Below are 13,809 nucleotides of genomic sequence, written 5' to 3'. Positions count from 1 at the left end.
CATGTTACTCCAAGGAGACAGAATGTTTGTCTTCGTAATCTTTCTGAAAGTCTCCGCCACTAAATAACCTTTTTTTTTAACACAAAAAAACCACTCATTTTTTGAACACACTCATTTTTTTTTCAACACATCCCTTGCAACCATCTGTCATTTTAAAGAGAAAAGTTTTTACATTTCAATCAATTCTCAATGGATAAAATCCGATTTCTCATCATTTCTCATAAATATATCGCATTACAATATTTTTTTCCAATGCTATTTCATGCTGACTTTGAATTGACCCCATTTGTTTCCTTATACCCTTTCCAATGCACATTCATAGTCTTACTGTGAATGATTACCAGTGTGCATGTTATCTCTTTAATAAATGTTTTTTCCTTTCACTGATTCCTCACAATTTTTTCTCAATGGATTGCAAACAGCATTTCTTGTTGACTTTGAATATAGCTAAAAACCTCAAATGTGAGTCATATTTTAATAAATCTGGATCTGGATATGTGCCTGGATATACTCTTCTGCTGTCACCATCAATAACAAAAAAAATACAAAAACATCTATTCTAAAGGAAATTATGTGCTTTCCATGACCGGTAATAGTGCAATGGTAGCTGTGGCATGCAGGCAAATAGTCTAATATGAAGTAAATAGAATATTGCAAATAAGGTGCATTATAGTGAATTCCTTTTTGTCACCACCATATAAAACTGTAGCAAGAGGTTCTATAAAACTGAAACTTGGTGGATAACAAAGGTTTAGTCCTTTTACCTGAGGACACAGGCTGTCGATCTGTGTAGCTGCCATGCGCACTAACTTCACACCCTCCTCGTTGTTGGAGATGGAACAGGCGAGGTTGGCCACCTGAAAAAGGGAGAGAGTTTGGTGAGCCACTGGGTCATTTGTACGTTGAGGTTAAAGTATAAGTGACATTGGGGTTCTGGTTGCCAGATTTCTGTAAATCAGGGAGGTTAGACCAACATTCGGACGGGGGCAAATAAAGCTTCTGAGCAGAGCGCACATATACACAAACACATAGCCCTTTTTGCTGTTCATGTTTGAAGTTATCAGTGCTGTGTGCAATGGATAAGGATTTAACGCTTGGCTTGAAAGGCAATGTCAGGGCAAAATATGTACAGAGAGTTAGGGCTCATTCAAGTGTTAGATTGTTATTTGTTATTTCCCAGCGTGAAGAACATGATTTGTGGTTCCCTCTTCCCCTCCGCTCCCCTGGCCCCAAATCATACCGCCTAGGTCTCTCTTTTACTATTTTAAAAATAGCGTCTATTTGAATAATTGACATCACACGCACTTTGTAATTTGAATTTTCATCGGCCAGTCTCCTGGACATTTAGAAGCTTCCGCTTCATGTTCTCATCTGTAGTGACAGAAGGACAGCGGTTTGTTCACATGTACCTGTGAATCTCCCATCAAGAAAACACAATTACCCCCAAAATGTCAGTGGACACGGAGAGGGGTCCTAATTGGAGGTTGCTGTATTTCTGTTGTTCACTCATAAAGAAACGTCAAATTTTCCATATGAAAATGTCACCGCAAAGCACTGGTGGAATAACCAGAGTTCATTACTGAACTTCATGTTCCCATGTAAATCATTAGGTCAGTTTACCTGCAAAAACAAAAAAAGGGGGGTGAAAAATGACAGAAAAAGTGTAATTAAAGTAGCAGATGGCTCCTCTATGCGCAATACCTCCTTGTCTAATTTCTGCCTACCTGCAGCCCTCAAATTACCCATCATGCAATGCATCTGGCAATTCCGGATCGGAGCGTACACGTGACTACACGTGTGCGTTGAGAAAAGGTCTTTCTCTCTCTCGTGTTTGCTCGCTTCCATCATCAGAAAAGCATCTGCGCAAGGAGCATTGGCCAGATTGGATGCTAAAATCCTGGCTGCCTCCCTCCTCCCCTTCTGCCAAAAATCTCGGATCTGCCAGAAAACACCGGAATATTGCTCAGAGAGTTTAGTGACACGTCAGACCTCGACGAAAGTCGTTAATAGGAGTGTCAATGCCGTTTTGATAACAATTCAGAATTGGTGTTCCAAACATCTAATCCTCTGCTGGTAAATCAGATTACACAGCAGCCATGAGTAAGGATTTTGACGGCGCTAAAGTGACATATGCCTGCTGGCAAATGCAATGCGACTGAAGCCATATCAGCGGGCTTCTCTTCTTTTTTTAAGGTAAATCGAGGCAAATCAAATCTGTGTTAGAAGATTCTTGCTTACGGCCCTTTTCTCCTGTTTACCCCTGACAGCTCTGAATGCTTTGATGGATCGCTCTTCTGTTCAAGTGTGTGTTTGCGCGTGCGTGTGTGTGTACGTTTATCTGTGCGGCTAAAAGTGTAAAGACTTAAATGCTTGAGGGTTACAAAGTGATAATGTGTGCATAAGAGTACCAAAGGGGGGCAACAAATATTAATTGACGCATCGCAATTCTTTCTGAAATGATTATGCATCGATTCACAAAAACTCTTTATCACAATTAGTAAAAATTATTTTGAATGTAGCATAGACTCAAGATAAAGAAGAAGATATGGTTAAGAAGCTTTATAGAACATTTGTTTTATCACTGGCTAAGAATTTGTATAATACGCATGTTTGTTTTAGAAATAATAGTCTTTTGTTTGCTTTTAGTCTGTATGGGGAAAATCATGCCTACATGTGCAATACATTATATAATATTGTATTCATTTTATGAGTTTGGCGCATCCTGTGGTGAAACCCTTTCAAAAAGTAATGTAAGCCAATGGTACACCTATTTACTCCTAAATTGGGCTTATTAGTACATTAAATGTAAATATTAGTACCACAATGGTGAATATTAGTATCTTTGGCAAATGTATCAAGTGGTGGATTTTATGCCTTTTTTCCCCTGAGAATATGGCAACCACCTCTGTACCCATCCTTCCCTAACTGTCAGGTCCACCTTGTACCGTAGAGCTGCAGTTGGCCCTGAGTGCAAGTGGCCACCAGTTCCACCACCATTTTGGTAGAAAAGTGGCAAGAGACAGCAGCATAAAGGACCGGATGAAAAGGTAGGGGGTTGTTTTATACACCAGGCTGGCAGTGTGGGACTCCCAGCGTTTGCAGAAAATAATATCCTGTCATGTAATTCCTCACTTCCCTTGGTCCTCACTAGTCCTTCATGGTCTGAACACACAGTCAAACCAGCAGCAGCTCCTGGACGACAGCCAGGACTGGCCGATGCTCCAGCACTCAATTCTCAGAACTGGATCCCAGCCAAGACATAGTGTCCGGCCAAAAATACTAATTGCAATTATCTAAAGAACCACTCCTCCTTTGTGAGGCCTTTTATTTTCTCAAAGAGAAGACCTCGTTAGTTAGCCAAGGATGTCAAAATAATATTCATGAGTTTCATGCTAGGTTGAGACAAGCGTGTGTGTGTGCTGTCCTTGCATGTTAGACTATTTCAGAAAAAGAGACCGCATCGCAACCGTGTTGTCTCTCTGACCGACCATTATGTATTGTCTAGTTAGACCTTTATAAAAGAACTATTGATTTCTGAGATTTTCATTTGGACGACCACATCCAGAGAATCAGTGCGCAGAGTATCAGCCTTGCCCTTGAAGAGTTCTTATATAAAATGCATATTAAAATGCAATTATGCATACTATATATAAAAAAATACAATTTAAAATTAAATTATTAAATCTATCCATGTTACACAAATTATTATTTTTAATATAATTAATAATACTACTAATACTAATAACTCCAAAAGGTTTGTTCTAAAATTTAATAAGCTATCTATGTAGGAAGCATGTTATATCGCCACATGTGCCCCTATACAAAGGGTTTTCCAAAAGCTTCTATGATAGGCAATCATACAATAAGCGTTGTTATTGTTAAGTACAAACTCAAATTAATACAATTAAAAGTGGTAATTGAAATAAATCTGTAATAAAATAAGTTACATTACTAAAACTAATTTTTAAAAAATCTAAATAGAATAATACAAAAAATATATAAAAATGGCATCCACATAACTGTAACATAAAATCACTAAAGCTTAAAGTAAATTTAAAATGAAAACTGAAAAAATAAAATAAAAGCTAATTCACAATATTAATACTACGGTATATAAATAACACTAAAATAACACTGCCAAGAAGGACAGTGAACAATGTGAGTAGTAATGATAATTATACTTTTAATAAAAAAAAAATTAAACCAAACTGTTTTACTCTATATTTGGGTGCAGTGTGTTTTTTAATATTTATGAGTGTTGCATTATCTTAGCAACATTGTTGTGTCTTCTATGTACTTCACGCGATGGCCACTATCTGTGTTCTGTACGACAAAGAGTTACTTGATATTTAGAGCATTTCAGGTCAGATCGGTCACTATTAGGTTTAAATCTACAGTATGAAAGCAGATTACTAGCTCATGGAACAACAATATATGCACAATTTAACAATTTAATAAGCGTTCACGGACAGAATCTAAGAGAGAGAGGGGAAGTTGTGTCAGAAAAGAGACGGTTAAGAGTGGGGCAAGAGAAGGTGTTAGCCTGGGTGCTTCCCCCCTATTCCCCAACCGTACCCCGGTCAGAGAGCAAATAAATCAGCCTGTCAGCACAGATGAAGCAGAACGCCCCACTGGGGGAGAAACAAACACAGGTCGCTAAGCGTGACCATGTGAGAGCTATAGCAACAAACCTCAACCGTAAAGTCCCAGATGTTTGAAACCTTATGACCCCTGATGTGTCTGCAGGGAGATTTGGAAACAATTGAGACAAGTTTACATATTGATTTAAATGCAAAGTTACAATAAAATTTAAAGAGAGTTGTGACCCCGAGGTTAGAATATATGCTAAGTTTCGCACATTTTGCAGTGGCGTTCCTGCAGATGATGCGAGTTTGAGTTAGTTTTGCATCCACTTATTCCCGTTCTCCCTCTGATTTTCACCGTTCCCTGTGCTCTTGATGCTTGGCGAAATTTTGGAATTCCGTGTGAGTGCAAAGCAGATTTTGTATCGTGCAGTTGGTCATATACATTTCCTGTGGTGACTAACAGAAAGTTCCTTGCTTTGAAAGTGACTTCTGTATGAGCTGTGCTTCATTCATCGCTACACTTTTGACAATAGACAACTTTTTGCCAGCGAAAAGTTTTTCTGGTCTCTGGCGCGGCTTAGATTGCATATGGTGTGAGTACACCCGAAGATTAAAAACAAGGTCTCTTGTTTTTGAAGAGTTGTTAGAATTTCGAATGCATCAAGAGGATCACTGGTGTCACTTCAAGGAACTTGTGCACATTCAAAATAATTTTATTCTTTAATTCTCGAAAACACTGTGGTCACTTTCCATGCTTAAAAAAACAAGCCTATAGTCACTGGATTTGTACATTAAAATGTAACGGATGGAAGGTGGCTAAGAAAAGTCCTAATAACACAGCACATCTTCTCATTTGACATCTCATGGTATTGAATTAGCCTTTCTGGCTTCTTACACTGACACTTCTGCTCAATGTGGAAAAGTGTAATAGAGTTAAAGCTGGTGGGCCTGTCACAGCTGTGGAAGCCTGAATCTCACAATGAAGCTATATTATTAAAATGTACCTGTCCTTAGCCAGTAAGCTACATTAAACACCTCCACCAAGCAAGCTCAACTGGGTCACAGCGCTGTGGTCTGGAACAGGCCATCAGCCAAGAGGCTTTTCTTCCCCTCAGGTTCTTCTCTTCTTCCACTCTTCTATCTGTCAGGTTCTGTTTTGAGAACCTGTAAAGTCCCCATTAGAGCCAGAAGGCTCCAAAAGTACCGCAGTGAAATGTTAACTGTCACCAAAGTTGCACTAAGAGGCCTGAATTTGATGTATGGGGTTGTCATAAATAGACATCATGTGGAGATAATGAGATCTGGCATGAAGGTCAATATGAAAAACTGTCCCAGCCCCTTCAGAGGTTTAGCCTTGGTGAAAATGAAGGGTTCGGTGTATGCATGGGTACATTTCAGCAAAGTGTTAAGTTAATGGCTTTTGAGGACCATTAAGAGCAAGTCTTGATCTAAAAGGAGATTAACGGAGAATCACCCTGAACAGTCTGGGACAAACCTTGATATGTCTCCATAAATACAACATTAAATAAATAGTATGCTCTAAAATGCTCTTCCTGTATTTCACCTGATATTAGAAGAAATACCACTGGTACAACTGTCATTATTATGAATGCTGTTGTTGATGTTGTTTCCTGGTGCTGCTTATTTTGTTGTTGATATTGTACAACAGGGATGACCCTGTTAAAAATATTGTTTGTAAGGTTGCCATTAATGTAGGCTATTTATGTTTTAGAATTTCTCACAAAATGTCGGAACCTTAGAGAATACTTGGGTTAACAAAAAGAGTTGTCTGGAATATTTGGTTTCTTGTGGTTTACAAACAATCATTAGTATTTAAACAATGCTGTGAAATGTGAAGTTTCCATGGTACAGTAGTAGTATCATATGACAATACATTAGTACTTTGAAATCAACCATTAAATTGAATTATCACCTCATACTTCAAAAGGTACTTCAAAAATACTATTATATGACCATATTTTAATTCAAATGTCAGTTAAAAATTTAGTAATTTTGTTTTGTCATTTTTATTAGTTTGTTTTTGTTTTTATTATTTTTAATTTAAAAAATAAACATTTTTAATTGATTTTATGTTTGTACATCAAGTTAAACATTCAGTTGTACATGTAGTTAAAATAATAAGGAAAATGAGAAATTAAGTTGTTTTTAAATTTTATATTTTATTTCAGTTATTTTATTTTTTCACGGTTTTAAGCGTAAGTGTTTGTAAGTGTTAAAAGTTATGATATCAAACTATATAAGCCTATAATTATATATTTTAAATATTTATACACACTTTATACATTTTAAATATTTTAAAAAACGATATTTTTATCAACGCACGGGCTGCAGTTAATGGGCAAGCTATAACACTGAAAACGAGAGTAATATTTTGGACAAAACTATGAAAAGTTCAGTCCTTATATTCTGGAAAATAGCTAGGTATTTTTACATTCCTGCCTATTAACAGAATAACACTTTTTTCTGCAGTCTGCAGATGTTAGCTGGAAATGCTAAAAGCATTTCACTACAACTATCACAGGAGTTAGTGATAAGCTTCTTCAATTTAAACCTTGTGCACAGTAACAACTATCAAAAGTGCCTTCAACCACCTAGAAGGCACACACACACACACACACACACACACACACACACACACACACACACACACACACACACACACACACACACACACACACACACACACACACACACACACACACACACACACACACACACACACACACACACACACACACACACACACACACACACACACACACACACACACACACACACACACAATCCCAGGTTGAGTCTTATTTGTCTCCAGAGTCTGTAATCCTAATCATGCGTGTCACAGACCTTGCTTAAGAAGTCAGTAAGCGTCCACACCACTTTCCTCGACTATGTCACTGTGCCAAGGAGCTTATTGCCTGGGAAACCTGCAGTTTGGAGTGTGGCATAATTAAGTGCCTCACAATCATCCAGTTGATAAACAAAGCCTGAATTGAGGCAAATAAAGGAGAGCCAACCAAATGAAAAGAGAAAGCCTGTCGAAAGCCATGTTGATTACTTTTCTTCTTTATTTCAAGAAAGGTGCAGTGCCTGCCATTGTTGGCTTATAGTGTTCACAAAGTGAATGACATTTGCTACTTCCTGGATATGGTGGTGCACAGGTAAGACCAACCACTGACACCAACTTAAAGTAATATTAAGCTAACTTAAACTTGAACTTGTACGACGTTATTTCTTCTATGGAACACAAAGGAACTGTTTTTGCCCAAATAAAGAAGGTCAGTTGTGTCCAAAACAACATTAGAGCACATTGATTTTCACTTTATGGAGGAAAAATAAATAAATACAAACATGTGAGTATACATTTCATTTTTGGGTAAATTATACGTTTAATACTCAAATTTTTTTTATGTATGATTAACCCTCTGTGTCCTGAAGAACTTTTGATATGACTTGTGCTTTTTTTTTTTTGTTATTTACAAACATACTGTATTCATGGCTAAAGTATGATTAAACTGTATTCAGCACAATGAGCAACAATAATATGTGCATGTTAGTATTTTTGAGAAAATAACATTTATGCGTGGCTATTAATATCATACACTGCCTGCAAAAAAAAAAAAAAAAGTTGCTGATGTCTTTAAATAGGCAAATGCTATGATTGGATCATTTTTCCATCGATAATTATGTTTGTAGCATGTTATATGTTCTTCCAAACCTAATTGATGGCTTGTGTAGCTTTTCATTTCTCAAACAACCATGTAGGAAGACACATCATGGTGGCCATCATGACTTTTTTGTAAGAAGCAAATTGCTTCTTACTTCTTGTAGATACATTTATTGACTGAAATAAAATAACCCCCCTTGTGTCTTTTCCATTTGTCTCGTACTGCATTTGCATTTATTTCTGTTGTGTCAGGACTGATTTGGGCTAGATTATATATTGATTGCTATTCTTGTGATTGCAGCCAGTGGGTTTTGAAATCAGACTCTTCCTCTTAGTTTTTCTCTTTTTCTTTCTTTTTTATTTGAAACTCTGAGTTGGTAAATAAATCTATATGGGGTGGAAGGAATTTTATACCAAAGTTACAGTATACTATGCGACAGTACATTCAGCTATTTTTGCTGGTAATTCAAATAAAAAGTGGTTTATAATTCGTTTGACAATGTCTACTAAACTTAAAGGTACTCACTTATATCAAATTAATGAAACGTCTGATATAAGTGCAAAAGCAGCTTTACATTTAGTGACAATTTTTTTAAAAATTGTTATACTATTTAATATATCATATCAGTTTTACTATTTAATCTCTCTCTCTCTCTCTCTCTCTCTCTCTCTCTCTCTCTCTCTCTCTCTCTCTCTCTCTCTCTCTCTCTCTCTCTCTCTCTCTCTCTCTCTCTCTCTCTCTCTCTCTCTCTCTCTCTCTCTCTCTCTCTCTCTCTCTCTCTCTCTCTCTCTCTCTCTCTCTCTCTCTCTCTCTCTCTCTCTCTCTCTCTCTCTCTCTCTCTCTCTCTCTCTCTCTCTCTCTAGTAGGCCTGCATGTCCTATCATCCCAATATTAAACACAGCAACCCAAGATAACATCAAACAATTTCAGAGGACTATTTTAAGGGTTCATCTGAGGCACATTTCGCCGAGAACAACCAGCGCTGTGACATTTAATTTAGTTGCAATGCTGTGTGATTTTTAGCTTTATTAATGAGTTTAACAACTGACAAGCGACCGCTAGGTATAAAGAGTCAAGGCCCAAAGCACTGCTCAGATTGGCATATAAACCCTAATAAACTCTAAATTATTTTTGATGAATTCTAAATATGATTTATTTTCCAGGGCATGGAGAGCTTCTGTCTGGGTTCTGGCAGTTATGGTGGAGATGGGTGCCTGGAGAGTAATTTCCAGCATATAAAACTTTACTGACTTCAGTGTGGGACATGGGAAGGTAATTGAAAGCAATATAAACAATCCATAAAGCTGAGTGGACATGCTTGACTTTGTATAAGTGGAGAGGCAAGGGGAAGGGTGGCGACTTTAATCACCGAGGGCAATGGCGGAGATGCCCACTAATCCGGATGACGCTGATGTATTCATGGACGGAGAATTGAGAAGGATGAATGCCCAAGAGGGTGATAGAGCGGTGTGGGCCAGGTGGTTCATTGCTACCCAGCTGTGGTCGCACTCAGAGATGCCCTACTGAAGTCCTATATCTAAATCATTGCCAAAAGATCTCTACACAGTTGGAAAAGGGACTTCTTGTTTCAGCTTAAGGCTTTGTGTGGGCTACTCCGCTTCAAATCAGGGGTCAGCTCTCATGGACATATGCGCCCACAGAGAACATTTGGATTGATTGATGTTACTCTCACATCTTGCACTCAAATCCCGACATGCCTTTAAATCGGAATAGATAATAGGTCTTCAACATAAAAAAGCTCGAGAAACTTGGAAGGGGCTGTGTGCCTTCCCAACTTCCCGAAGTATAAGCGAACAGCTTTCAGCTTTCACTGAACTATCGATCTCTTCTCGTGAGGGTGCAAGCCAAGCACTTCGCTTGGCAGCGAAGCCCAATTATGAAAATGGAGCCAATCTTGTTCTTTGTAATTTCTCTGTATATTTAAGAATACTCCAGGGCCACTATTTAAAACTGTTTGGAGATAAACAATGCATTTAAAAGTGTTTGGATGGAGAGAATGCTTGTCGAGTCCAAAACAACAGAAGTGAAGCATAGAGAGAGAGAGAGAGAGAGAGAGAGAGAGAGAGAGAGAGAGAGAGAGAGAGAGAGAGAGAGAGAGAGAGAGAGAGAGAGAGAGAGAGAGAGAGAGAGAGAGAGAGAGAGAGAGAGAGAGAGAGAGAGAGAGAGAGAGAGAGAGAGAGAGAGAGAGAGAGAGAGAGACCTCTTTACACTTGGTATTGACACGTGATTGCAGTGATCAGATCACAATTGCATAGTGCAGGACCATATTCAAATCCAGGAGTTAATGTTATATACCAGAAAAACACTTATATTAATATATGCATTTTTCACATTGTAGGTGGAGAATATAAAGAAATAGCCAACAACTGACAACAGGGCATTAATTAAGGTTTGTCCTACCAATACTGTGTTGTTTTTATTCGCAATGTGAATAAAATACAACAGTCATATATTACAATCCTCTCACCCCACGTAATGAACAATATCCCATGAATTATTCCACTGGAAAATGCTTGGAATCTCCCCAAAACCTAACTCATATTTCTTTTCTGGTCTTATTTTCACTGGGGCACTTTTAAAATGTAAATCTTCACTTCTAATCCACATCTGCATCCTTTACTGTGGGAAGGTTTTATAGGAACACAACAGACCAGATACCTTTGTTATGTGTCAAAATAACAATAAGCACTTTGAATCATCCACTATTATTTTTAAAATTCCACCAAAAAATTGACTTATTCATCCTATGAATAGTGTCATTTTTCAGTCACATTGGAAAAGCATCAGAATGCAATGTGTAAATGCAATCTATCCAAACATATCCAGACACTATCCAGATACTAAATGCATGAAGTAAAGGGGGCCAGAGATAGCCTTTTGATAGACTGCATTTCAGACCCAGGCAAAGTGAAAGCTCTCAGATGAGGATTTGAGGGGGAGGCGTGCTGAAGCGAAAAGAGAAATATATCTTGCAGCTTTTTTTTTTCTTTTTTCTTTTTTTTTCTTGGGTAAACTGTAGCAGTTGCAGGTTTTTGGATAGCTCCTCTTTTCTACCTGTGTGTGAAAAACGAGCAAAGCTTGAGACTGAGACGGTGCCAATCAACTGCTGGCTGTCTCTCAACAGCTCTGTCTGGATGAGCTGCAAAGAGGCCTGTGTGAGTGTGTGTTTCTGTGTTGCCAGTGTGAAGAAAGGCAATTACTGATCTTCTCACCTGCAGTAGACTTGGGAGGCTCATGCTTCTCACACACTTTTCCAGCATTTCCCTTAAAAGAACAAACTCCTTTAGCATTGCTACACTGTTCCATATTCAAGTGCTAACATCCATGGTCATTACTAACCTTATTGCTATGATAGATATTTTTGTGAGCATAATCAGACAGACCAGGTAAGGGTCAGTTAATCTATATAGATTATAGACCCTTCATTCACATACTACACATATAACCTTAATATAATAAAAAAAAAATAGTAATATTAGTAATACATGTACAGCATCATATTTCTTTTTCAGAAATGTGTTTTAATATCAAATAGAAAACTTGTCACATGTTTGGCACAATATTTGCCTGTCTAATGACAGAATTCAGATCTGCAACAGATGAACAAATATAAAATGACCAAATATGGTCTCAGAAAGGTTAAGGAAAGGTATTAATATTTATGATGAAATCAAATTTTCCCACGACCCACTAACTTAGAGATGGTGTCGCTTCTGGGATTGACTGATTATTTTCAAATGTTACCAATGTGCCACCCATCAATCGACAGCATAGTAAACAGTGCTGAATATTTATTTATCTCCATCGACAAATAACATGATGAGATGTTATCAATCTTCACAGCTAATGGGCGATGTCCTCTTTCAATCTTTGCATGTTTGTGCAGCGGGGCTTCCTTGAGTATGTATTGATAATTTCAAGACTCTCACAGCCAATTTGAGTCCCTCGCTCCGTTGTGTCTCCTTTGTTCATGCCTTTTGATCTACAGCTGCACGCTCGGTCACGCTAGACGCCGTGCCTTTTCTTGATTAATGAACACGGACGATGATTTGTACCAGGGGAGCAGGTTACTTTGTTTCCTCAATCATTTCTGGAGAGCTTATTCATAACAAAGCTGCATGGCTCCCTAATGAGTTAGCAGTTTTGATTTAAAATCAGCACCTCAATCAAAAGGGTTTATTGAGAAGACAAGCTGCTTGTTACAATAATAAGAAAGATCTCTATTTTTTGTCTTCACTAACTTCCAGTACAAGCAAGGTGTAAGTAAGGTGTCAGTGGTGTAGGTTTCTAAGAAGCACATTAAGGCACAGCGATTTAAATCAGAGCAGATTGCCCAGATTGTGTTCGGAAATTGCTAATGTTACACGTCAACGGATGTACTTTACATTCACACATTGTCCATTAGGAGGTGGTGTGAACAAGGGGGTGGGTGTGAGAAAATGAAAGGGCAGGGAGCGACTGAAAGCATAGAAATGCATGTTAGACAGTTACCATGGATATGAATGTTCTAAAAAGCTGATATTTTTTTGGAATGCTATCAAAATATAATGACATTAATTAGGAAGTTCTGCACTGGCTTTTTTTTCAGGCTATTTTAGCTCCATTTCAAAACCTGGCGAGCTGCTACATAGCAGCATCCTATGTCTCATAAGTGTCCGATTTGGAATCCTCTTCACAGGCACACCCCCCAAAATGTATTCTGCACAGGACAATCGATTTTCAGTTGATTTTAATAGAGTTTGACATTCGTATGTTGCTAAGCCAACTGCAGTGCTCTAATAATATTAAAAATACAGCACACAGAGAGATATTAAAGTAATATAATCAATTTATAATTACACTGAAGTACAATTATTGACATTTTTCTCTCATATATATATATATATATATATATATATATATATATATATATATATATATATATATATATATATATTTATGATGAGTCAGTGTCATTCTTGGACTGCCTTGTCAATGAAGGATACATGCAATGATAATGCAAATAATTTTGCTAAAAGTATCTTAGGTGGAATCTCAGTCTTCTTCTGAAAAGTGTGCCTATAATTCCTTAAAATAAACTGCCTAAGTGGGCAGCTTGCTAGATTTTGGAACAATACATTTGCTTAGACGGATATATACAGAACAATCACAAATGAGCTCAGAGATCTAATAAGAGCTAACATAGCAATACATCAACACTGTTTCATCCAATTAGTCAATTACGCGGACATCAAATTAACATTTGCCTTGGGTCGCCAAGGTTCCCCAACTAAATATTTGAAAGGTGCTTTTTTTTTACAGTGAAATATTGATTGTGCATCTAATTTATTTTTATTGTGCTTTTAATTGCAGTTAACTTCACTATTAAGAACACTGAGTCAGATTGTATGTTTAAAATATTTTGCTTTGTGTCGTGCCTGCCACCTTTCTTTTCTTTGTATTATAAAGTATGTCTTCCTCCTTTAATGATTTCATCCTGTAGATGAAATGTGCAGCTGCTGATTGTACATAATTTA

The 13,809-nt window shown here is 37.5% G+C and overlaps 1 protein-coding gene across 2 annotated transcripts in view; it reads right to left on the bottom strand.

Moving 5' to 3' along the window:
* The window catches only part of ctnna2 (catenin (cadherin-associated protein), alpha 2), a 583,061-nt gene that overhangs the window by 33,516 nt on the left and 535,736 nt on the right, over window positions 1–13,809 (bottom strand). For both annotated transcript variants that reach the window (XM_077246418.1, XM_077246419.1), the window contains one exon: window positions 765–857. In XM_077246418.1, the coding sequence (XP_077102533.1) occupies window positions 765–857 (93 nt within the window). The remainder of the gene's footprint in view (window positions 1–764; window positions 858–13,809) is intronic.

Source organism: Siphateles boraxobius, unplaced genomic scaffold, assembly GCF_051911475.1.
Source record: "Siphateles boraxobius isolate OS27281-9 unplaced genomic scaffold, OSU_SipBor_1 29, whole genome shotgun sequence".
Taxonomy (NCBI): Eukaryota; Metazoa; Chordata; class Actinopteri; order Cypriniformes; family Leuciscidae; genus Siphateles; species Siphateles boraxobius.
Note: the sequence above shows the minus strand (reverse complement) of the source record. Positions and strands in the feature narration are given on the sequence as shown.